This window comes from Sinocyclocheilus grahami, unplaced genomic scaffold (genome assembly GCF_001515645.1).
Source record: "Sinocyclocheilus grahami isolate Dianchi unplaced genomic scaffold, SAMN03320097.WGS_v1.1 scaffold95.1, whole genome shotgun sequence".
NCBI classification, from domain to species: domain Eukaryota; kingdom Metazoa; phylum Chordata; class Actinopteri; order Cypriniformes; family Cyprinidae; genus Sinocyclocheilus; species Sinocyclocheilus grahami.
The window spans coordinates 2,188,953-2,215,246 of NW_015505274.1; the positions used below are offsets into that span (position 1 = coordinate 2,188,953).

The window sequence follows — 26,294 nt, forward strand, 5'->3', positions numbered from 1 at the left end:
TTATAACCCTGAAATCCATTACATTTGTTATTGTGTTTTGGGAGGGGTTCTATTGTTTTTTTTCTTCAGCAGGCAAGATTATAATGGTATAACTACTTTTACAGAAGTAACTTAATTACTGAATTTCACAGAAATGTTTTTTATTTTTATAAATAAAGAACTATAAGTCAATTATTAAAGTATTACATGTTACATAAGCTGATTTATTCATTTTAAGTATTTTAAGAGCAAGTGGAAAATGTGCTGAATGTTTCATTTCATCCAAGTGAAATTAGCAAGCAGTTAGACTGAATTTACATTCGTTTTAAACGCGGAGCCAGGCGTGAGTCCACACAGGTTGCGCGCGTGCGTCAAGCCTCATCCATACTGCCAGATGCGCTCGTGGGGATTTGAGGAGCCGGGTGCGAGTATAAACGAGCATTACGAGACAGGCTGCGTGAGTGCGGCAAGCATTGCGTGGGGCAGAGAGGAGCGAGTATGAGAAGCATTCACATTCACAGACACAGGCTGTGTGTGCGCTCTTCTGAATTGGGAATAGCCAACATGCATCAAACTTATTTAAAATTAATCTGTTGAGATAAAATGGATAAAGATAAGATAACATTCATGTACTAACAAAAACATCTAAGAATGTATCGTTAATTCGCCAGTACTGAAAACAGAACTGATAAGGTAGCTTTTGATATGCGCTGTGACGCAGCTCTTGCAAATTACCTTTTTTGTTCGTTGTCTGTCATTTCGAAGCTTAAGTTTCATACGGTTTTCTTTAGTTTTAATTTGCCTAACTATCGATCTGACCCAGTAGACGCCATAATCCCACTGTCTCTCTCCCGCTTTCTGTTTTATTTGTATTTTTTTAAATGGTGGGTGTTTACGCAGTTGGCTAGAGCAGTGCTGATTGGGGAGAACGGAGGTGCGCTCACTCTATTGGTTGTTTGCAATCACGTGATTCTGATGACGCGCGAAATGCAGCGGGAGGGCAGGAAGTGATTTTTCTCTACCAAATTTTATTTTTTCTAAATTAGGTAGTCTACATTTTTTGCTCTTATGTATTCATAATCCTGACAAAATTCCTTCCAAATTATCTCACTTTCACAAACAATGTCTCTTATCGTGGTCTTTAATTTACAAGCATAATTTTCCCCACACAGTTATATAATTTGGCACAACAGAGATCTACTGTACAAGAATAAATCAATTTATTTTGATAATTGGGCTAAAAATTATATTATTTTGGTGAGTCAGTTATTCAATGACCAAGGGACCAAGTTTTTGTCACATTATAAAATCCCAATTACAGCAAACGAATATGCTATTGTTTTTGGAGCTATCCCTTCGGGGATTATTATGTTTATGAAGGGTTTTAATAACAAGGTCTCTCAGATTGTGCCATATCTCAATGTATTTGATACATATGTTGGTAAATTATCCCTTAACACCAAATCAAATAATAGGAGCAATCGTGCTCTTTTCCAGAATGAGGTTGTCTCTTGTCTGAATGCCATCTTTTATTGGAGCAGACATGTAGGTGAAATTAACTGGGCTAGAGTGTGGGTTTTGCCTCAAAAATGATTTTTGTACAATAAGATAAAAGAAGTGTCTTATAAAATGATACATCGGTGCTATCCCACAAAATGTTTTTTTTTTACAAAGGTTTATTTCTGAGGATTCTGATGTAAATTGCTCCTTCTGTGGTCTCCAAACTGAAGATTTGTCTCATTTATTTTGGTACTGTGAGTATACTAAAAATCTGTGGAAAAACATTTTGAGTATTTTTTTGTGATATAATTCCTGAAATTTCATTGAAATATGAAAATGTTATTCTGGGTTATACACATTTTGAAAGAGAACAATCAGATGTTTTTTATTTACTCAATCTTATTTTGTTTCTCGCCAAATATTTTGTACACAAATGTAAATATTGTAAGTGTAAGCCTCTCTTTAACCTTTTTCTGGAAGAGTTAAAACTGTATATGTATTTGATTTCTGACTCTTCCAATAAGAAAGCTGTAAAAAAAACTGTGAATCTTGCTCCCTGGCATGTAGTATATTAATGTCATTCTGTGTTTCATATATTATAATAAAAAATAAAAATAAAAAATAAAAAGTCATTTTTCTCTCCATAGAAATCACTAGCAGAAACTTAAAATACCCGTGTTTTGTGTTGTTTATGGATGCTCCAATCGGCCAACCCGAGAAACCATAAGGAGCTTTTATCGTGTACAAAAATGTGTTGCTCATAAGTGGAGAAAATTCAAGAAATTAACTGAAAAACGCTGGAAAAAGTGGCTTGTAAACCTGCGTCTGCGGTCGGGAGGAGCGAATCCGGATAATGCTCGTGTGTGCAAATGGTTAATATATGATCATAATATATTAAAATATTAAAGGGGTCCTATTATGCTCTTTTACAAAGTCTTGATTTTGTTTTGGGGGTGTACTAGAACATGCTCTCATGCTTGGTGGTTCGAAAAACGCATAATTTTTCACATAATTTACATTATTACAATACCTCTCTCCCCAGCCTGGCACAAACGGCCCAGCTACGTCGTGTTGTACTTGTAAGAATTGTTCTAGACCAGCGGTTCTCAATTCCAGTCCTCGCATACCCCCGCTCTGCATGTTTTGCACGTCTCTCTTTGTTAACACGCCTGATTCAGATCATCATCTCGTTAGAAGTGAGCTCTGTGCATGAACTGTGTTCCGATTGGCATGGTCCCTACACAGTGTGCATTGCTCCCTACTCCTGGAGCAGGGGATATCCGTTGAAGTTTACTTCACTTCGGAATATTCATTTACAGATTTGCGCTGCGCCGCTGCCTGCAGCGTCATCACACAAACAAACTTACTAGAGAAGCGTGAAGTGGGACATAATATACCTCTGTAAATAAATACAATTTAAATTCACGTCTCGCACACTTAAATGCCCTTTGTATGGAACATATACGCTCCCTTCAAACTGGAATCATGGAGGAATATCCGGTAATGTCCACTTCGCAGGGCACTTACAGTCAAATATAACAAACGTATGAAGCAATAAGAGAAACATACAAAATGTGCAGAGCGGGGTTACGCGAGGACTGGAATTGAGAACCGCTGTTCTAGACATGCCAAAAATTTGAGGCTACAGCACAGCAGCTGCTCTTCTTCTTGGTTTTGTCTGATGCACTAACTCTGCAGCAGCACTTCTTCTTCGTCGTCTCGTCTCATGCGCTCACTCAACCTACCGTTCTAACCACAACCTCGCCCCTCCCCACCCCCCAACCATTCGAATTTCTGTAGGCGGGAATTATTTGTAATGATATTCCAATGAGCCGCTTTGTGATATCACAAAGCCCGGAAACCAAACGCTGTAGTCCAAACGAGCCGTTCGTTGTAGTTCTTGAAAATGGAGTGGACTTTGAGATTTGTAACTTTCTAGATCTTTTTTATGCTCAAACATACACATCACACACTGACTAAAATTAAAAAAAAGTGAAAAAGCATAATAGGACCCCTTTAATAAAGAAATATATAAATAGATACAGGGTGACTGTCAGAATTCACTGAATGCTAAACGCCACACATAGACACAATGTAAATAAGATATTGTTTGCAGTTCACGGAATCGTGAGATTGCGATAAATTGAAGTGAGTGACAGCTTTTTAGTGATTAACGTTAGATGAAAGCGCTATTTGCTTGCTTTCTAGGCAGACTATAATCGATTCAGAATTTAAATAAAAGTTGTTTTAGGTGCTGCTAACAGGACTGTTTTATGTGGAAAATAATGTGTTTTTTTAACCTTAAACCGCATAAACACATTTCATTACACCAAATACACAAAAGAATGTTCCTTTTAGCAACATCATATAACCTCTTAAACCCTTGGTCATTCTAAACCGCAGGTAACAGGGTTCAGGTTTATCCAGGATTCCAGGTGATCCAGGGTAGGCTACCTTGTTTCACGTTTCACACTGCTCATACTTCACCCAGGATTAACAATTCATCCTGGTTATTCATACACTGTCGTTTCACACTCTACTCCCTAAACCCTGGGATGACTTTCTTATTTGCATAGTTTTGTTTTTGATGTAATGTTTGATTTTTTTTTTTACAGTCTATGGTTTCCAGCCAATCAGACCATGGTATAATGCTGTGTTCAAGTCCTCCTGGGACGTTCGTACTTACGACTTGACAAATCGTAATTACGACGTCAGATGCGTTCAAGTCAGTTTAGTCGGCACAAGATGGCGGTGTACCTAATTTTAATAAACTACAAGAAAATACAACAGGCTGCTGTTAGAAAATGAAGAGCAAAGAATTCGCATCCGGTGTGTTTTGCGTTTTTTTTTAAATATTTTTTAAAAGTAATTTATGAAGCCACTTTAATCTGTATCGCATAAAAACCTATATTTGCATAGTTTTGTTTTTGATGTAATGTTTGATTTTTTTTTTTACAGTCTATGGTTTCCAGCCAATCAGACCATGGTATAATGCTGTGTTCAAGTCCTCCTGGGACGTTCGTACTTACGACTTGACAAATCGTAATTACGACGTCAGATGCGTTCAAGTCAGTTTAGTCGGCACAAGATGGCGGTGTACCTAATTTTAATAAACTACAAGAAAATACAACAGGCTGCTGTTAGAAAATGAAGAGCAAAGAATTCGCATCCGGTGTGTTTTGCGTTTTTTTTTAAATATTTTTTAAAAGTAATTTATGAAGCCACTTTAATCTGTATCGCATAAAAACCTATTATTAATTGTTATATTACAATCCTGCCACATTCAAAAAGCTTATTGTTTGTAAATAAAAAGCCTGACAATGTCACTGCTTAACCTATACGTATTGTGATTTATGCTTTACTTTGGCAATCTCTCGGTCTCCCTCTATCAGACATGCAGTTCTACATGACCAATTTACGTTTATAGGACAACTAAACTATCAATTGTCAACTACAGACGTTGCATCCATCGATTCCGCCATGTTTCTCGTTGACACGCCCCCAACTCGGAAACTCGGGGCTTAAAGAAAATTTCGAGTTTAATCGTGATAACACTTTTTGGTGGCGTTCATATGCGTTCAACTCGTAAATACGATCTATCCAACATGACTTGAACGCACCATATGTTTATATATGCTTTGCTGACATATTGCCATTCAATTTATCAAATGAACCCACTTTCAGGGGGCTTTTACACTGTACACGTTTGCTGCGGTCCGAGTGGTATTGTTTCCGCAGTTCAACTCACTCTTGCTCATAAAGTAAATCATCACACCTGTCAACCCTTACACGTGTTTTGTTGAACTAATGACATCGTGATCGGCTAAAACGCATGCGCATGTTACTTTACTTCCTGGTGAAGTGGGTTAAGGCTAGAAAGGATACAGCTGCGGCTACTGGGCATGCGCACATCAATATAGCGTAATTTTTGTAACACTGTACAACAATGACTATTTCTGCATTATTGTAAGGGGTAGGTTTAGTTTTGGGGTAGGTGTAGACGTTAATAAAATACAATCTAATAGGTAGAAAATTCAAATTAATGTTAGGTTCCGGTTTTTGCTGTATCCCTTCTAGCCACAACCTATGAAGTACGCACCCGAGTCCAAGTTGCTTTAGATGCAAATTCAAAAGTAAAATGCCTGTGCGCAAAACTTGTGTAATAACTTATAGGATTTAAAAAATGAAAACCCACTCACAATTACAATAATTTAAGTGTGTAAAGATCAACACTATTCAGTGTAACAGGTGCTTTGTGTCTGGGTTTGTTTCCATTGTGCATACTATTCCTAAAACACATAATTCAACATTAATACAAAAACCCACCTCATTTTGTGGCCATCTTCAGTAAACATCAAATCATGAAAATATCAGTGGAGCAGGACGTTTTGTGTTATCAGGTGAGGTGAGATTACACCTGTACACATTAGATGAAGGAAGGGTTGAGGAATTTAGACTACATCGCTAGGGTGTACTTGAGAACAATGGGGCTCAGCAACCTTTTTAACAAGTGTCCCCCAAACCCTCAAAATATGTAGGGTAATGTCAACTAAAATGTGCCATAAGCTAAAGTGGGCGGGAAAAAAATTAGAGCAAGTTTTCTCAGGTAATATACTGTCAACATCAGCCTGTAATTCCCCTTCACACAATTCTAAATGGTTCGATCCATTGCCACAACACATGATCTGGGCAAGTTCAAGCTCAAACCGGTGTGTATCGTTTTGCTACGGTTTCCGGGTTGAACGACATGTTTCCTGGAAACGGTGTGCTTATGGTTTGAGGTACGGTTTCTCTTGTTTGGTGGGTGTGTCAAACATGTCAGCCCAATCAGCAGCAACATGTATATAAAGAGACAGCTGGCACAATGTAATTAACATCCAAATTAATTCACAAGAGCAAGTATATTGTTTGCACATGTTTATTTACATTAAAGGCAAAATAACTGAAATAATAAGAGCACATGTATAGATCTGGAACTTCTTTAAGTCTGTCTAAATATCATTTAGTAATTGCAATGTCTTCTGGTCCATATCCTTTCCTTAGGAAGGTGTGCTAGACACTGATTAATGTAACATAAAAATACTATACATATTTATATATTTTGCTATTGTATTATGGAGTTTCATAAACGTTTCTATACCCCTCTGATTATACAGTATAATGGTAAATATTACAATATCATAGCACAACAACAGTGATCAGCAATAATGATAAGCCTAATACTCACAATAAAAATAATAAGGTCATATAGATCATAACACAGTCTCGGAGGTAAGAAGTGGATTATCCTTCACCTGAAATGTTTGTCTTTTCATCCTGAAATGCGAGCCAAATGTTGGATCACAATAATTAGGAACCACAGTTTCCACAAATTCCCTTTCATTTGATTGGGATGTTCTCTTTTATTCTGGAGGGCAAGGGCAGTGACTGTAACATCGAGCGTATTTTGCAATATTAAACACGTATTTATACTGATTTCATCAGGCTCCGAAAATTCTTCAAAAATAACACAAAAATGGCCTTCTCAGCTGCCATAGTTGCAACTCTTGCGTCATCAGAACAGTGTGTTCAATGCATCACCGTTTCCGTTTAAAAAACGTTTTGCACCGTTTTTGTCGGGACTGAACGCAGCCCTGATAAAGGTCAACTGCATCTTTTGGCTTGCTACCTTACCAGGCAATAACTTTGCAGATAGCATTTGCGCTCGAAGGTTCCACCCAACATGCTTCTAAAGCAGCACAACATTCTAATGAGCTACAAAATTTTTATATATATATATAAAATAATAATAATAAAAATAGAGAGAAGTTTGGCGATGACAATGTGAGTCTTTAATTACTACTGGCTAGAATATATATATTTTTTAAAGTAGAAAAAGTAGTTTTTTTTTTTTAAGTACACGCTCTGACCACAAGTGTGCAAGAGACACAAAATAATTATAGTCAAATTGAAATGTAGCGTATTGAAATGGAGTTAGGAAATTGCACTATTTGGATGGGTGTGAAACGCAGTAGGCAGTGGTTAGGACTGAATGAGACGACTCTTAATTGAAGAGGCACCAAGCAATGTCTAGGTTCCTTTTAGTTTACTGAAGAACTTTTGAGTATACATGTGTGGTTCTGCAAGAACTGAACAAGAGAAATACATTTACTGATATATACACATACAGGTGTTACACAAATATAAACATCCATTTTAAATAATTAAACCGTAATCAAATGAACATAAGTAATGACATTAATGAAGTATTCTGAACAGGTCTGGGTGTTCTTTGAATGTTCACAAGAGGGTGCTATTATTAGCATGTAAATGTTGCTCAATATGCATTGAACATAAGCATGTGACAAATGGCTGATCATCGCATGATAATAACCATCTCCAAATATCGCTTACATAGAGCAATAACATGATGTGCAACATATATGTATTGAAGTAGAACATAGGAATACTAAGATATATACTAAATAGAAAGATTAATACAGTCAGGATGTTGCTAATCAACAACTCTAATGGCCTGGGAAACGAACGGACAATTTCTCATTTACAACAGAAAATATATAGTCAATACTCACTTCTTTCACATGCACGCACACAGTAACTCAATATCAACTAGAACTTAATGGCAATCCAACGTGGATGGATAAGTATTAGACCAAAGCTGGCGGACTTTCCACGTGTGAGTGACGCATGAGTGACGCAGCTTCTCTTCACTTCTTCTTCGTAAGCACGGGATGATGTGGTAGCATCGAGCACTCTGATTGGTTGGGATTATCCGGGACATTCAAGAATATCTGGGCCTTTTGTACAGCCGCCCCCAAATTCAGGGACTGAATTTGCTAATCTAGCAAAAGGTCGGCATCCTAACATCAATCATCCTCAGGTAGGGCTGGGAGCAGAATGAGTCGAGCCACAACTCTTGTGTAAGTCCTACCTTTAACCTCGACGTTGGCTGCCCGTACTCTTCCATCTGCGCCTGGGAAAACCTGGGAGATCTTCCCCACTGGCCAGAGGGCACGAGAAAGTTGGGGATTGACAATCATGACCACATCACCAATCTCTAGTGTCCGCTTGTCGGTTTTCCATTTCTGGCGGGCTTGGAGGCTGGGTAGGTAATATTTCAGGAAGTGCCTCCAGAAATGATCTGCAAGCAGTTGACTGTGGCGCTAGTGTCTGCGACTCAGGATCTCAGAATCTTGGTAGACTACCTGAGGTAAGGATGCATCTCGACATCCAATCAGAGTGGCGTCGAGTTGAGAACCGCTTCAACTTCAACCAAGACTGTTCTCAGTACTTCCTCTGTGACTGTCTGGGCCCCGATGGTCACTTTGAGGGCTGCTTTGATCGAGTGGATTTCCCTCTCTCAGCAACCGCCGAAGTGAGGTGCACCTGGTGGGTTGTAGGCAAATTTGATTTGTTGGCCGGCGAGATGACGGTGTAGCTCATTCTGCATGGCAGCAAAGGACTCACTCAGTTCACATTCTACCCCTTTAAAGTTAGTGCCCTGGTCACAGAGCAACTCGTATGGTTTCCCTCGGCGTGCGATGAAATGTCTCAGGGACATTAAGAACGAGTCCAAGTCAATACTATGAAGAATGTCAAGATAGACTGCCCTGATGGGCATGCACTTGAACACTACACCCCATCTTTTCTCGTTGCGGCAGCCAATCTTGATAACAAAGGGGCCAAAATAGTCCATGTCTGTTGAATAGAAGGCTGGTTTGAAGTACCTCTGTCTGGTGAGAGGCAGGTCGGCCATGAGGGGAACTTCTGGAAGACCTCTCTATTTTCTGCACTCCACACACTGCCGTTGGTGTTGGCGGATGGCTTCACAGCCTCTTAATATCCAGTATGTCCTTCTTATTTCGGCAAACAAACGCTCCGAGCCAGGGTGGTGCAGTCTCTCATCATAATCCCTGGTGATTAGCCTGGTTACCGGATTCTGAGGTTCAAGGACAATTGGATGTAAAGCATCTGCTTCAACCACCTCAAAGTGACGCAAACGACCTCCTACTCTAATCAGTCCCATAGCAGAGTCAATCTGTTTCTGCCTGACACTGGTTTTCCTGACCTCATAAGACTCAACTCAGCAGGAAAGGACTCAGCTTGGGCTTGACAGAGGATCTTAAGTTGAACTTCTCTCTGGGTGTCAGCGCATGAGGTGTAGGCCGCCCCATGAAGCTCCTGATCACAGGCATCTAAGTAGGCTGACAGAGTGTCGTATTGCTCTGGCTTTGGCAAGGGTGTGGTAACAGTCACTGACCCACAGAATGCAGACCGTCTTAACTCACGGCTTTGCTCTTCAAAAGATAAGGGAGGTTGTTCAGGCCAGCTATCTGGTGGCAGCTTGAGGAATGGTGGACCCTGACTCCACCAGCTCCCTCTCGAGAGGTCTCGGAGAAACTTGCCTCGAGTTATATCGTCCGCTGGTTGTCTCCAGATTTGACATAGCGCCAGGAAGCAGATGCTGTCTGCTCTTGAATCTCTGCTACACGTGTCCCTACAAATACTTTGTAGCGGCATGAGCTGGATTTCAACCATGTAAGCACTGCGGTGGAGTCTGAACTTTTTTTATTGTAAGTTCCGTAACTAGGAGTTTGAAAAGTTGAGAACCACTGAGAGCTGCACATAGCTCCAGACGGGGTATGGACTGCTGCTAACGAGGGGCAACTCTAGACCTGGCAGCCATAAAGGCAACTTCAACTTGACCCTCTTTACTATCTGTCCGCAGGTAATCCACTGAGCCATATGCCTGTTCTGATGAGTCACAGAAGATGTGAATCTCATGTCTACAGGACGGGTGATCCATCTTCGAGCTGAAGTAACATCTGGGCAGAGATATATCATCTAGTATACTCAACTCTTTCTCCCATTCACACCACAGAGTAAGGAGGTCCTCGGGTAACTGTGGGTCATCCCAGTCACGTCTCTTGTTCCATAGACGCTGCACCAATATCTTGGCTCTGGTAATATAAGGGATGATATAACCAAGAGGGTCATATTGGCTTGCCAGTACGCAGTAGATGTTGCGCATTGTCACGGTGGAGCAGTGTTTACTTCTATGTTTGTAGCGGAGAGCGTCAGACTGGCAGTGCCAGTGGAGACCAAGTGTAGGCTCACAGACATCTTGCTGACCTTGAAGGAGCCAGAGATCACAGGCATCTGACCTAGATTCAGGGGGGAGGTGATTAATTGCGGATGGGCAATTGCTGGCTAACTGCTGCAGTTCAAAGCCGCCAGAAGCTAAAAGTGAACAGAGCTGACCAACCAAGTCTTTGGCTTCTTCTTCGGAGGTAACACTATGCAGACAATTGTCAACATAAAATTACCTTTCAATGACTTCTCTGACTTTGTCTCCACTCTCCAGGCAGGCTGTAATCCACGTTGTGCCAAAGGGAAGCAACCTGCCATTGATACACATCTGGAAGTTGCTCTGGCTTCAAATCCCTCCACAGGAATCAAAGTAAGGGCATGTCATCAGGGAGCAGCCTCACCTGGTGAAACATACCTTTAATGTCACTGCTTACAGCTATGGAGTGCTCACGGAACTGGAGTAACACGGCCAGCAGTGATGGGCTTAACATGGGTCCTGGAAGAAGGAACTGGTTTAGGTTGTGACCCTCGTACTCGAAGGAACGGTTATAGACAACTCGGTTTTTGCTATTATGCTGCACCATGTGGTTGGGAATGTACCACGACTCTTTGGAGTTCTCAACCTCACCTGGCTCCAGCTTTACTGCATAGCCAGCCTCCTTCAGCTTAGCGATCTCAGCCTGGTAGGTTGAAGCCTGATCTGAGTTCTTTAGCAGCTTCCTTTCCACACTTCTAAGTTGAGGGAGAACGGCTTCTTTGGGCGTGGTTAAGTGTAGCATGTTCTTTATCCGAAGGAGTGGCGTGGCATAAAGCATAATGCCGTCAACTTCTACTCTTGTTGTTTTCTCCTGTAGCAGTTGGATGGCTTCCTGATCCAGCTTGGATCGTGTTACAACCTTTTCACTGTGGTAGGGAACCACATCCATCTGCCACAGTCTCTCAACATGAGTGAACAGGTCAGAGTTTGGGGGAACAGATGTGAAAAGGCAATGGTGAACATTTAGTCCATGTTTAATCTCATGCGTGGGGCCTTGAAGAGTCCATCCTAAGCGGGTCTTAACTGCTGCAGGTCCGCCTAGTGGGCTTAGCAGGACGGGTTCAATAGGTGTGATGAGATGTGGGCAGTCTGAACCAATCAACATCACAGGTTGTACTCTATCCATTTGTTGCAGTGGAAGACCTGCTAGGTGTCAATATTTTTATACAAAAGAAAACACAACTTATACAAATTAATATTTATATGATTGTAAAACATCTGTGCAAAACACACTATATGGACAAAAGTATTGGGACTCCTGACCGTTACAACCAACAGGGACTTTAATGACAGCTTTCAAATACATAGTGAGTTGGTCACCCCTTTGCACATGTAATAGCTTCTACTCTTTGCACAAGAATTTGGAGTGTTTCTGTAGGAATGTTAACCCATTCATCTAGTACAGCATTTGTGAGGTCAGGCAATGATGTTGGATGAGAAAGCCTGGCTCACAATCTCCATTCCAGTTCATCCCAAAGTCTTTGATGGGGTTGAGGTCAGGGATCTGTGCGGGTCAAGTTCTTCCACACCAAACTCACCGAACCATGTCTTTATGGACTTTGCTTTGTGCACTGAGGCACAGTCATGACGGAATTGTTAGTATTAAGATTTCCCTTCACCTAGCCCAGGGGTAGGCAAGTTCGGTCCTAGAGAGCCACAGTCCTGCAGAGTGCAGCTCCAACCCTGAAAAAAAAACTCACCTGCCTATAGCCTTAGTAATCCTGAAGACATTGATTAGCTTGTTCAGGTGTGTTTGATTAGGGTTGGAGCTGAACTCTGCAGGACTGCGGCTCTCTAGGACCGAACTTGCCTACCCCTGACGTAGCCCAACCCCTAAAAAACAGCCATATACCATTATTCCAAACTTCACAGTTGGCACAATGCTGTCAGACAGTTAATGTTTTCCTGATATCAGCCAGACCCAGACTTGCCTGAAGTGCGATTCATCACTCCACAGAACACGTTTCCACCGCTCCAGAATTCAGTGACTTTCCAGTGCTCCTGACTCCTTTTACACACCAGTCTCTGGCCTTACATGGTCTTTGTTGCTGTTGTTCCTAAACGCTTCCACTTTGTAAAACTATCACTTGAAGATGATCTTGGAATATCTATCAGAAATTAAATTTCATGAACTGACGATGCAAATGTGGCATCTTATCACAGCACCACGCTTGAATTTACTGAGCTCTTCAGAATGCCCTATTTTTTTCCACAATTGTTCATAAATGCAAGGTGCACAGCTAGGTGCTTGATTATTATATACCTGTGGCAATAGGTCTGATTGAAACACCTCAATTCAATACTTTTATCCCTAGGTCTTCAACCCTGCTCCTGGGGACTCATGGCCTTCAAAATCTATTCCCAACCTGCTTCAGCTCACCTGCCCTGTGATTTTTCAAGTGGCCCTGAAGACCTTGATAGGTTCAGGCGAGTTTTATTAGGGTTGTTGATTACAGTCCATTAATATTGATGCGCAAAGAAACCATGTACGCTCTCTGTGCACTGATTGCTAACATTGTGTTTTTGCACAAGAGCAACCTTTCAATTTATTTTTCCTCAGTTTTTGCTGTTGCACTGTATACATTGTGAACTATGAAAAAAATTAAGTTTTTCTGAGAATCATCCTCAAACTTAATCCTGAACTTCATATTTCACCCAACAAATAAAACTGCCATTATTTACTCACCTCATGTTGAGTACCAAACCCATTAAGACTCATTTTAGAAACACAAATTATACATATATTTTAATTAAACATGAGAGATTTCCATCTTCAAAGTCCAATCCACCAAAACTTTCACACTTTAAAAAGTTCATAAAGACATCAAAAGTAATCCATATAAATCAAGCAGTTTATTCAAATATCCTTAAGACACAAGATCACTTTATATGATGAAAAGATTTCATTTAGACTTATTTGCATATTAACATTTATCAATGTGCATCAAATAAATGTAAGGTCAAATGCGCTTGACATATGAGAACCATAAAGTTTGTTCTCACGAGTCAAGCAAGTATTGGTGGTGGAATGTACTTTCAATGACAGAACAGATATCTCAGTTTTCACTAATAAATGTGGTTCTAAAATAAGCCAAAGACTTATGGGTTTGGAACAACACGAGTGTGATTATGGATGTATATTAGCAATAATGTTGCTTAAACGGCTTGCTTACATTTGGTATTTTTCACTGTTAATTGTCCCTATTAAAGTAAATTATGCCAAATTTCAGTTTTGCGTGAACTATCCATTTAACTGTTGGGGTACTTTTTATTCTGGCACATTTTGCACATAAAATGATAAAGACCTGAATTAATAAAAAGAAGCTTGTGGATGATTGGTCCATATTAATCGAAAATAAAAATCTTAAAGGTCATTGTCATACTGCTTCATTGACAAGTCAAATATGAGTACAGTAAACAACTGCAAATATTGCACATGTACTGCTAGTAGCTTATTGTCTTGATTAACATTACAACCATTTTTTTAAACTTTATTCCACATTTGAAGACATACTAAGTGTTGATTTAGCTTTCTGATAATCCTAATTTAAACAAGAACACATAACACAGGATGTTTCTTCTGATTATATTCTCAAATACAAAATATTGTGTTTTGATTTGACACAAAACCATATGCAGATACTGCTTTACAGACAAGACACAAGGTAATAACATATCCACACAAGGAACTAGTTTGGATCATTACTAATCTGCAATATGGGAATAGATGTGCATCAGACCAATCAGAGTATTTTAAAAATGCTATATAAAAAGCAAAATGCTAACCTTCACAGGCTTGAGACATCAGAAAATTGTTATTCAAGATTTAGGTTATTAAAATTTCCAATATGATGTACCTGGACAAAAGTGTTACATGGTCTTACATCGATGTGTACATACAGGCATATGATCATATACAGAACAATACCCATAACCATCTACCGCAAAATGTGGTTCTTTAATCTTACTAGATCAAAAAAAATAAAAATCAGTGGTAAAACTAATGGAACACAGAAACACCTTGCCTCTCTCTCGCTCTATACATCAGATGTAAATCGAAGCGTGCAAAGCTTTCTCAATAAATTCTCCTTTTTCTCCACATCATAGTGTGTGAGCTGTTTGCAGCAGACTAAACCACACATTATTAAATTCAAATGTCGAACCTCTCATCTACAAGTACACAGAGGAAAAAAAGATCAAGCTGTATGTAAACAAAAATTTAGTAGAAGAGCAAAAAAGGGATACTTGTCACCAAAACTCAAACAGAGCAATGGAGGGCCACACAAATGTGGTTACCTTTAAGAGTGGTATAAATAGGGAGCGAATAAACGTTTACAGAGAGCAGGCAAAAAAGGGTAAGACTGGGTAACACAAAAAAGGCATGAGGAATGCTGTTTAGGGAATGGGCTGTCTGAAACACCTGCGATGCTACTACTGTGTTCCCTGGGTGCCCTGGCTGCCCTGCTGGTTGTAGTTGCCGTAATTGCCGTATTGGTTATAGTACTGGTTCCACTGGCTCTGGTTCTGGTAGTACTGTTGCCACTGCTGAGCATACTGGGGGAAGTAACGTACAATGTATAAAAATACATGCAATACATGCACATGCATTCAAGATAAGGGGACAAAAATGCCACTGTAAAATTACTAAACTAAATCTATCACAGCTGTCATGATTAAACATAACTGTGGCATTATATCTAAATCTGCTTACATTGCATCAGATTTCGTTTTAGGTGTTTTTTGCAGCATTGAGCGTTATTCTGTAGTTTATAAATGCAGTGGCCAATCAGAGGTGTTTAGATGTTCTTTGCTTGTATATAATGTATTCCCAATTTGAATAACCATTTACTAAAATACAAACATAAAGTCTTAATTTTCTAATGCATAAACTAATTCATAAAGGTTCTTAGCTTGTTTTGTCATTGTAGCCAGATTATCACATGCCATCAACAATAATTTTTAATCTTTATTAGCAAAAGCAATAATCTGCAATATGATGACTTTTGTCATAAAATTGCAGCCCTACCCTCTGAGTTCCGGTTTTAAATGTTTATATGTATGCCAGCATTAAACAATCTGTGTAAATAAACATAAATGCAATGCAAGATGCAGCTTCTGTTCTAACTGCAGTATAAAGACAGCTTTTGTTTGATGTATTCTAAATGATTGAAGTAATGGGTTAAATTGAAATATTTGACATAAAAGATAAAACAAATAATTTAATCAAGTTAAGCTAATATTACCCCTTAATGGAGAAGTTGATTTCAGACCCTGGTGACTGTATTCAGTTTCCTCACCTGCTGGTACTGTTGATTATAGCTCTGCTGCTGCTCGTTGTAGGTCTGTCCTGTGGGAGCGGGAGTTTGACTGTAGCTCTGGCTGTATCCTGGGTATTGACTGTAGTTGCCATAGTTGTACCCTTGGTTGTAGTTGCTCTGGTTGTAGCCTTGGTTGTAGCCTTGATTGTAAGCCTGAGGCTAGAAAAAAATAAAATAAATAAAATGTAAGCAATGATTTCAAGTCCTGTTGGTTTCACAAGCTGATTGTTGGATAATGTAAGCCCAGTCTTAATACCTGTGCTTGGCTGTAGCTTCCAGTTGATCCAGAGCTACTCTTGTTGTAGGAGCCCTGGCGGTTGTGGTTGTAACTGCCTCCAGATTGCTGGGTGCGGTTGTATCCACCACGGCCTCCTGAGCCTCCATCCCTGTAGTTATTTCCCCAGCGATTCTGGTTGTAGCCTCCACGGTTGTATCCTAATGAATTAGTTGAGTGATTATCAACAACTTGTAGGCAGAATCTAACCACCAACGTAGAACAAGAAATATGGAATAGATGTACAAGCTGATCATTAATTGCAAAATAAACCCAGACAGGGTGATCAAAATAACCTAACACACTGAAGGGGTTTTCTTTGCTGGCTGACAAACCCCTGACTGTACATGATCCCGATTATTACACGGCAACTCACCATATACAAATATGTGGACATGAAATATTGAGTTGGAATTACTTTATAATTTAACCTGAATATTGTCTTAAAGCTCTCACAAAAAAACAAACAAACAATAGACCATTATAATTTTTAAAATAAATCGGCCTATACAAACACTGCAACAATACTGCAGTTATATTAATACCAAATACTCTGAGATAATTTTCTGTACAATCCATAACTGATATGCAAAATGGTGACAGTTGTGTTTGTATGAAATGAGAAAGCAAGTCCACAATGTGCCATGAAAGTAGGGCTTTTTTACCCCCCAGCATTCATTTGAAATAAATAGCCTATTTATTTTTTATAAATTAATTTATTTATCTTTTAACATTATAAATGTCTTTACTGTCACTTTTTAATGTGTCTTAGCTAAATAAATAAATCGCTAAATATATTAACATACTACACTGTATTCTTTCCCTGCTCATTTTTTTTTTTACATTTAAGCAAAACAAAACAAATTATAATTCAGCAACATGTTCAGGACAAAGAAATAAGGACTGGAAAAACAAGTCTTCAGGAGAACAATAGGCTAACAAATGCTACAGAGAGAGCAGAAGTGCATTAATGAACATGTGCATCAGTGAGCAGAAGTGGATGTGTTTTTTTTGGGGGGAGGGTTGAGAAGGAAGGGGAAGGGCTTTAGCTGTGAGGACAGCGCAGAGGAAGGCAAGTATGGCAGTACCTGATCCAGGATGTAGTTGCGTTTCTTGCGGGCAGCAATCTGGATGAGCCTGTTGAGACACTGCGTGGCCTGCTGAATAAGGATGTCCCAGCGTCCGGCATAGTTGCGCTGACGACGAAGTCCCATGACCTGATTGAAACGGAATGATGAACTTTAGTGTACAGACTTTGATTGGAATAATTACATGTTTTCAAATTGACTCACTGGCGTGTGGCCTGAACAATCAAGGTCTTGAGGATTATTAGAAAATTACAGACAGGTGTGTTTGATTAGGTAGAAGTTCAAATTTTGAAGGACGGTAGACATCAAGGGCCAGAGTTGCCCACGCCTTGCCAAAAATGTCTGTCTGAACGTTTATGGCTGTAGCGGTGGTTCTTTAAAGACTACCAAACTTTCCTAGTGGGTTTTACTATGCACAGCTGCCATAACAACAGGGATTATGTCCAGGGGCCATACCTTCATTTTCTCCATGATAGCATTTGTGCCCAGGATGTTGTACTTCTTGTCAGGGTTCTCTTTAGCATGTTTTATGGCCCAGGTGGTTTTTCCACTACCAGGTAGACCAACCATCATCAGGATCTGAGAAGAAAACATGGAGTCAACATTTCACATACTAGCAGGCTTGATGCGATAGTCGGTGTTGACGGTGTTAAGCCTTAAAGGGTTAGTTCACCCAAAAATGAAACTTCTGTCATTAATTACTCACCCTCATGTCGTTCCACACCCCTAAGACCTTTGTTTATCTTCAGAACACAAATTAAGATATTTTTGATAAAATCCGATGGCTCAGAGAGCCATCAGACAGCAACGCCACCCAAACTCTCAAGATCCATAAAGGTATTAAAGACGTCGTTAAAACAGTCGATGTGATTACAGTGGTTCTACAGTAATTTTATGAAGCGACGAGAATACTTTTTGTGCGCAAAAACAAAAACTTTATTCAACAACCTCTGCTTCCAGGTTCTACGTCAGAACGCCGGCCCATTATTACGAAGTCCCATGACCTGATTGAAACGGAACGATGAACTTTAGTGTACAGACTTTGATTGGAATAATTACATGTTTTCAAATCGACTCACTGGCGTGTGGCCTGAACAATCAAGGTCTTGAGGATTATTAGAAAATTACAGACAGGTGTGTTTGATTAGGTAGAAGTTCAAATTTTGAAGGACGGTAGACATCAAGGGCCAGAGTTGCCCACGCCTTGCCAAAAATGTCTGTCTGAACGTTTATGGCTGTAGCGGTGGTTCTTTAAAGACTACCAAACTTTCCTAGTGGGTTTTACTATGCACAGCTGCCATAACAACAGGGATTATGTCCAGGGGCCATACCTTCATTTTCTCCATGATAGCATTTGTGCCCAGGATGTTGTACTTCTTGTCAGGGTTCTCTTTAGCATGTTTTATGGCCCAGGTGGTTTTTCCACTACCAGGTAGACCAACCATCATCAGGATCTGAGAAGAAAACATGGAGTCAACATTTCACATACTAGCAGGCTTGATGCGATAGTCGGTGTTGACGGTGTTAAGCCTTAAAGGGTTAGTTCACCCAAAAATGAAACTTCTGTCATTAATTACTCACCCTCATGTCGTTCCACACCCCTAAGACCTTTGTTTATCTTCAGAACACAAATTAAGATATTTCTGATCAAATCCGATGGCTCAGAGAGGCCTCCATTGACAGCAATGCCACCCAAACTCTCAAGATCCATAAAGGTATTAAAGACGTCGTTAAAACAGTCGATGTGATTACAGTGGTTCTACAGTAATTTTATGAAGCGACGAGAATACTTTTTGTGCGCAAAAACAAAAACTTTATTCAACAACCTCTGCTTCCAGGTTCTACGTCAGAACGCCGGCTCATTATTGGACGGCTCCTGCATCAGCTTCACACGCATGCGTCACGCTCCTCACATGTGCAGCTTTGGCCAATAATGAGCCGGCGGTCGGACGTAGAACACGGAAGCCTTCACTGTGCTTACGGCGTTAACCTCGTAAGGATAATGACAGGGAACAGAAGAGATTGCTGAATAAAGTTATTTTTGTTTTGTTTTTGCGCACAAAAAGTATTTTCGTCGCTTCATAAAATTACTGTAGAACCACTGTAGTCACGTCGACTTTTTTTAACGTCTTTAATACCTTTATGGATCTTGAGAGTTTGGGTGGCATTGCTGTCAATGGAGGCCTCTCTGAGCCATCGGATTTGATCAGAAATATCTTAATTTGTGTTCTGAAGATGAACGAAGGTCTTAGGGATGTGGAACGACATGAGGGTGAGTAATTAATGACAGAATTTTCATTTTTGGGTGAACTAACCCTTTAACACCGGTTATGTCACTTGCCCACCGCCGTTTAGATTTTTTTATAACAAAAAAAATAATTTAGTTCAGTTAGAGAACAGACACTACAATTAAAGATTAAGATTTAGTTTCGAAACTAAATGCAAAAGCGACCGTTTGGCAATATTTTGGATTTTGAAAAAGATGTTGACTTTTGTCATTTATCTAAGTTGATTTTGTAAGTTGTTTTTTTTTCTTTTTTAAACATTCATTTCTTATTTTTTTGGTTCCAGTGTTTGCTGATTTTTACTGTATTTAAACTATGTGTAATTAATTTATTTTATATCAAGGTGTATGCTGTGCTAATTCGAAAGTGAAAGTAAAATGTGCACGGAAATTTATAAGCTATTTAAAAGCGAAGGAAAATGAGGAAAACAGGCAAAATGCCAACAAACCCCACCCCCCGGTATTACTGGTGTTGTCACACGTCGATTAACCGGTGAGAAATTTCCTCACCATCACAACCCTACATACTAGGTATCACCAATATCTTCTGTCCACTGATCATGTACAAATCTTTTTACGTCTTTTTAAATGTAAACATTTGATTTACTGTTACGTATTACACATGCTATAATTACATAGCTGGTTAATACAGATGAGGTCTTGTTGACAAGAATTAATTGTCCAGCCTATCTTCAGTCTTTTGGCACATTGCAATAAGTAGGCAATTTCAAAGGGGTCCTATTATGCTCTTTTACAAAGTCTTGATTTTGTTTTGGGGGTGTACTAGAACAGGCTCTCATACCTAGGTTGTTCGAAAAACACATTATTTTTCATATATTTTACATTATTACAACACCTCTCTCCCCAGTCTGGCATGAACGGCTCAAATAGTTCCTGTATCAAATGAAGGCCCGCCTTCTGAAATACGAAATGTGCTGTGATTGGTTAGCTGGGCCAGTGTGTGTTGTGATTGGCACCACTCGGCGCCTGGTCGGGAAATATCACGCCCCTTACCATAGCCGCCTGCGAGCTTCAGTGTAAATATTGCATCAAAATCAAATCAATTTGAGCGCGATTTAAACCCGGATGATTGTAACCACTCTAAGTTTGTCTGCCTTGGGAAAGCTAGCGCGTCTCCGACATCGTGATAACACTCATTGCCTTCTCTAGTGCAGTTCAACCAGGTCTCGTATTTGTGATATCATAAATCCCGGAAAATATGCGTTGTAGTCCAAACGAGTCGTTCGTTATAGTTTTTGTGATTTCTGTTAAATAAAATATCTCCTTTTGACTTGGACTTTGAGCTTTGTAACTTTGCAGATCTTTTTTATGCTCAAACAGCAACATTACAGACTAACTAAAGTTGAAAAAGCATAATAGGACCCCTTTAAAGACATCAAATAATGGCATCACTTTCCAACAAATGTTTATAAATTATTACTCTCCATGGAATTACATTATAGATGCATAAAATTCAGCCACAGCTGAAAATTCAAAAACACAATTCTTTTTCATTATAAAATCCTTGTTGATGAGACTGCAATACATCAAACCTCGCATTCAGCTTTAGTGGCCGGTCCCAGTGTCCCCCTGACTCTGTCCTCTAGATGAATATCATGAATGAAGGTGAAGCCCTCCGGCTGAGGGAAAAAGGCCTCCTCTCTCTGTCCAAAGTTGAATTCCACAGCACAGTTCTTCACCAACACGTGTGGGAAAAGAGCACGCCCGGCCAGTTCCTCTCGAGAGACACGGAAACATGGGCCCAAACACTTGCCATTCTTGGAGAACGCCATTTCTACTTCTTCACTGCTCTCAAAGTCCTATGGAAAACAATCCGAGTGGGAAAAAAAGAGATATGGTTAAAAATACAGTCTCTGAGCCCATATTAAGATGCATTGTGTGTAATCTAATCTAGAAGTATGAGAGAAAAATATAATTACAATACAGCAGCCGATGATATCATTTTCACTGAACTTTTCCCCATAGTCCTCAAATTTACAGTTGGAGGATTTCTTGCCAGTTCCTCCATAGCCGAAAGAGAAGGGTTCTTCACCTGTAATACGAAGGAACAAGCTCTTAAACTACAATGTTAATGCAGCATAGAACACAAACCTTGATTAATCTTACTAAAGAAAAATGCATCAGGTGTCAAAAATACTTTGAAGCAGGGTTATGGTAAGTCTGGTCATTTACCAAGTTGAGTGTTGCAGGAATCCAGTGACCATCCGATTCTCACCACATGAGGGTCAGGCTCAGTGGTAGGAAGGTGCTTTACTGAAATTTCCTCATTTATCTAAATAAGGAACAGGACAATAAAGATCTTTGTGACCCATCTCATGCAATCAAACATGGCATCAAACACTAAATAGCATCTTTGTTACCTTCATTTCAAAGCACACACGTCCTTTGGTAACACCATAAGTGGCTCGAGCACCTGCCCACAGCAAGGCAAAACCCTCAATGGTCAGAGGGTATCCGCTGTATCTGTCACGAGCCACCTTGAAGTGCAGGTCACAGTTATCTAGAGACAAACAAACAAGAAGCAATTCTGTAATGTACTATTCTGTAATGTGAATAAAACGGTGAATAATTAGATACATTTACATCATAGACATCCATTATCTCGAATATGTTCATTCTGCTCTCTGTCTGTTTTGTTCAGTGTTTCTTTGTGTGGACACAGACACTGTGAACATGCTGTGTGGTATCGGAGAATTTAATGAGAATGAGTATAAGTACATGGTGCATCCCTAATGAAAATACAGCACTCTAAATTGGGGTGCAATGGAACTATTTTGGTACGGGGCTTTCGGTTCGGCACATAAGTGTAACCACTGCACGTGTGGAACTTCTGTGTGAAGAACGCAATTTGACTTCCCACCTAGGATGGGACAATACAGTTTTTCCCACAGGATTTTGTGAGGAGACTTGTTGCGGCAGGTGACGTGTTAGAATATTTATGACATCATTGCATCGTGTTTGCATTCAGACAAGTTTTGGCACTTCAGATCTGTTCTACTCTCTGAACCGTCACATACTGTAATACAACTGAATAGCTGTTCCCATTTACATATTTTGTTTCTGTTGTCATACATAAAAGAAGTAAAAATAGTGACTAAACACGACCCATTAATACTACATTAACCAGGCTATACTCATCTCTCCTTAATTATACTCACAGGTGTCAATGACCACAAGTTTTTCATCAATGTCTTCCTCTTCTTCTTCAGCTGGGGGCTGTGGTGACCTTCCCCTAAAACAACCAAAGAGAACTATGAGATTGATCAATACAAAAAACAAAGTAAACCCAAGGAGACCTAACTTACCTCCTTTCCTCACGATGTTCATAGTAACCATATCCTCGACTATCATCATATGACCTCTTGCGGCTGTACGATGAGCATCTATCATCCTCTGATTTGGCCTGTGTGTCCCAGTCACTGACCTGCTCAGCCTGCTCTGGAACATCCTCATTGGCCTTATTCTCAGTCTTCACCTCATAACTCTCTGAAAACATTTGGATAAATATATGTTAAGCTACATGACATTTTATAAATACATCTAATGTAGCGTTAAACTTGCACATATTGCTTTTGATCGATAATACGAATTCTACTACTAATAACAATATAAAACGCACTAAGGATTAATGAGCTGCTGGGTTCATGAATATTAATCATGTTATCTGCATGCGCTCGAACTGATTTGCTAAAAATCAAAACAGGGAAGATAATAGGCGAGCACCAGCCAATGAGATTGCCGTTTGCGCATTTTTTCCGCCCACTACTGGAGAAACCGGCATTATCTTATGGCTGTTCTTAAACACTGAAGAATTCCAAATGAACTTATTTTGACAAGAAAATACAACAAAGCATATCGTTTACATGTAGCGCGCCAATTCTGCATGGTATGTAAGACTCTCTCGCTCGCTCTTATTTTGCGTGTGTGTGAGAAACAGTGCTCTCAGCAAAGCGACAGTGAGTCGTGTGCCTTCACACTTGAGTTTATGGTACAGCAAATACAGTTACGCTGCGCATCCATTGAGCTGAATTGAAAAATAGCACAGATCTCTTGATGGAGAGCGAAACTCTGAAGCGCTCAGTCAGAGTGTTAAGCAAGTGAAAATATATCTGTGCTAAACTTATACTTGGCCTCCAACTCACACACTGGCGAGTAAAATCTAAGAATTTATTAGCCAATGGCTAATGTTAGACATCATTTAGTCACCCAGAGTGAAGATTTAGTCGCATATGCGAATTATTTACTTGCATTGTAGAGGGTTGTCACCCTTTGTGGTTTATACACTAGAGCAGACTTACCAGATTCTTCCTGCTGGCTGCTTTGACTTGAGTCTCCCTCTGGGATCTGCCGTGATGCTGGCTCGTCAAACTTCTGCTCCCCCTGTGGCTCCGCACGTGAAGGAGTCTCCTCATACTCCTCCTTCACCTCATCCTGCTTATAGTGCTGCCTGGCTGGTTCCTCATGGTACGGCTGCTTGGCCCCAGGCTCCTGGTATTCATCCTGGTCATAGGAGTAATGCTCCTTCATCTTTCCTGACATCGTGTCTGATGAATAATCACTTGTTCCAAAACCAGGGATGGGGGTCTCGGTGCTATCCTCATTGCCTTCGTTACTCTCGGTTCCCTGATCATCAGATCCACCCTGGTAGAGGTCTGTGCTGTTTCCATCATCAAACTGTGCCTTGGCCTCTTCTCCATAATCTTGCTTCCTGGCTGCAAATTCTGTGTAGAAATTAAGCAGAGTAAACATATTTTGTTGCATTAATGTCTAGAACCAATTTCCATGACTCTTCCAGTCATTTTTGATTACTCAAATACAATTTTCTAATCATATCATATATTATTTTATACAAATTTGTACATATTATGTAAAAAAAAAAAAAGCAATTCCAAAACTACTATTTTATTTTTTAAACATTCATGGCTTATTCATGATATATTTTAATTTCTAATTCACAAGCAGTTTATTTTCTTTGTCTTTCTTTTTTTTTTTAAGTAAAACTTTTTTCCCATGCCAGGAAATCACAAATCTTTTTTTTGCATTAATGTCAATGCTGCAATGGTTACACTTTATTTTAGAATCAGAAGAGCTTTATTACCAAGTATGTTTACACACACACACACACAAGGAATTTGACTTGACGACAGGAGCTTCCAGTGCATAAGAAAGTACAGACATAGTGCAGACATACATAGGAATAACACAGTAGGGATGGAATATAACACTAATATAAGAAAAAACAGAATTAAATAATGTACAATATACATAATAGAAGTATAGGAAAAACATTGTAGTTGTTTAAATAAATGTACAGGTATAAATGTAAAGATTTAGGCTATGCTTATTACAGTGTAATTGCACAAATAATTACTGACATATTAACTAACAACTTATATATATAAATGTAAGATTTGGAATTATTGTTAATTGCTACAGTTATTACTATAGTTAGTACACGTATAAAAATACTCTTGTGGAATTTCCACAATATATCCATGACTTATAAGATTCTATTAATTTCTTACTGATTTTTTTCATGCCACCAGATTTTTCCAGTTGTAAAATGACACAATTTGGAGTTTTCCTCGACAATGGAAGCACTTATTAGATCATGCCCCTTCTTGTATTTCCCAGATGGATGTCCTACATCAAAAGGGGTCCCCCTTTGGTGGTCTGACACGTTGCCAGGCGACCCTAATAAATAATCTCTCCTAATCTCTGTGAAGCACATCCCCATTCGCAACAACACAGCCTGCATTACAGCTTCATAATTTAACCAAGTCAAAACACATACGTGAAAACACACTTTACCTTCCTCCTGATAATCACTGCCCTCTCCCGGCTCCCCGCCAGCCTCATAGTCTTGTTCCTGCTCGTCCGATGGCGCAGACCCAGCCGCCTCGGCCTTCAGTGCCGCCTGCAATCTGTCCGCCAGATCCGCCTTCAGCCCGCGAGTGTCCAGGCCTCGCCGCTGGAGCTCTTCTTTCAGCTCATTGACTTTGAGCTTTTTGACATTAAGCCCGCTCATGATGCATGCACCCCTACAGCAGTTTATTCCAAACTGTGCGCCTGTAACGTTACAGTCAGAGTAAACACACGGGAGTCATTGATTGGTTACTGTACGCGCTCGGCGGATCATCTCCACACTCGCTAAAACATTAGCCTGCAAGCTAACTGGCTGACTGAGGCAAAGGTCTTTGTAGCTAAAAGACACTTTCACTTCATTTGGAAGGGTATTTCGGCTTTAGTACACGAACTACAACAACATGCATAGACCAAAATCCATTCGTTTACGGGTCAAAACAATCTATTGGCGTGTTTCGTTGTATCCACAGTTAGCATTCCAGCGAACTATGGAGTCAAGTAACGTTATTTTGCGCGCAAAATCCACCCGCCTCACATGCATACTCTAAAATAATCAAATATCAGTTTAAATCACTAACTGAACATACATACTACCTCGTGTGCTCAGAAAACAAAATATGTACCTTTATCTGTCAGTTTCCCCCTCAAGCGAATAGTCTTTACGATGGTTTCGAAGATGGAGGGTGACCGTGGCTGCCTACTTCCTCCGCGCGGCTCTGGTCTGCGCGCTCTCGGTGCCTGCAGCTGATTGGCTGACGCTGCTGTCTGTCTACGACGCTGGAGCCAATAATAGTCGTCATACGCAGCCTTTTTAACGTTCATATAAAAACAACGTAAA

At 39.9% G+C, this 26,294-nt stretch overlaps 2 protein-coding genes across 2 annotated transcripts in view; both read right to left on the minus strand.

Moving 5' to 3' along the window:
* The window catches only part of LOC107587718 (uncharacterized), a 31,231-nt gene extending 25,386 nt beyond the window's left edge, over positions 1–5,845 (minus strand). The window contains exon 1 of the mRNA XM_016275601.1: positions 5,806–5,845. Within this exon, the coding sequence (XP_016131087.1) occupies positions 5,806–5,834 (29 nt within the window). The 5' untranslated portion in view covers positions 5,835–5,845. The remainder of the gene's footprint in view (positions 1–5,805) is intronic.
* Positions 5,846–14,178: 8,333 nt separating this feature from the next.
* LOC107587719 (heterogeneous nuclear ribonucleoprotein U-like protein 1) lies at positions 14,179–26,191 on the minus strand. The gene is made up of 14 exons (XM_016275602.1): positions 26,080–26,191; positions 25,403–25,660; positions 23,890–24,312; positions 22,897–23,077; positions 22,750–22,823; positions 21,952–22,091; positions 21,764–21,863; positions 21,511–21,623; positions 21,124–21,390; positions 18,618–18,740; positions 17,185–17,415; positions 16,181–16,549; positions 15,904–16,083; positions 14,179–15,160 (listed from the first exon to the last, which is right to left on the minus strand). The coding sequence occupies exons 2-14, from the start codon at positions 25,617–25,619 to the stop codon at positions 15,038–15,040; spliced, it is 2,541 nt and encodes an 846-aa protein (XP_016131088.1). The 5' UTR covers positions 25,620–25,660; positions 26,080–26,191; the 3' UTR covers positions 14,179–15,037.
* Positions 26,192–26,294: the final 103 nt, after the last annotated feature.

What these genes read in the sequence shown, in the direction of transcription:
- LOC107587719 (XM_016275602.1), bottom strand. Translation starts at nt 25,619, where the DNA reads ATGAGCGGGCTTAATGTCAAAAAGCTCAAAGTCAATGAGCTGAAAGAA. An exon ending in CTATCATGGAGAAAATGAAG is followed by an intron (nt 17,416 to 18,617) that starts GTATGGCCCCTG and finishes CGTTTCAATCAG; the next exon opens with GTCATGGGACTTCGTCGTCA. An exon ending in ACACATCCACTTCTGCTCAC is followed by an intron (nt 16,550 to 17,184) that starts TGATGCACATGT and finishes TAATAATCGGGA; the next exon opens with TCATGTACAGTCAGGGGTTT.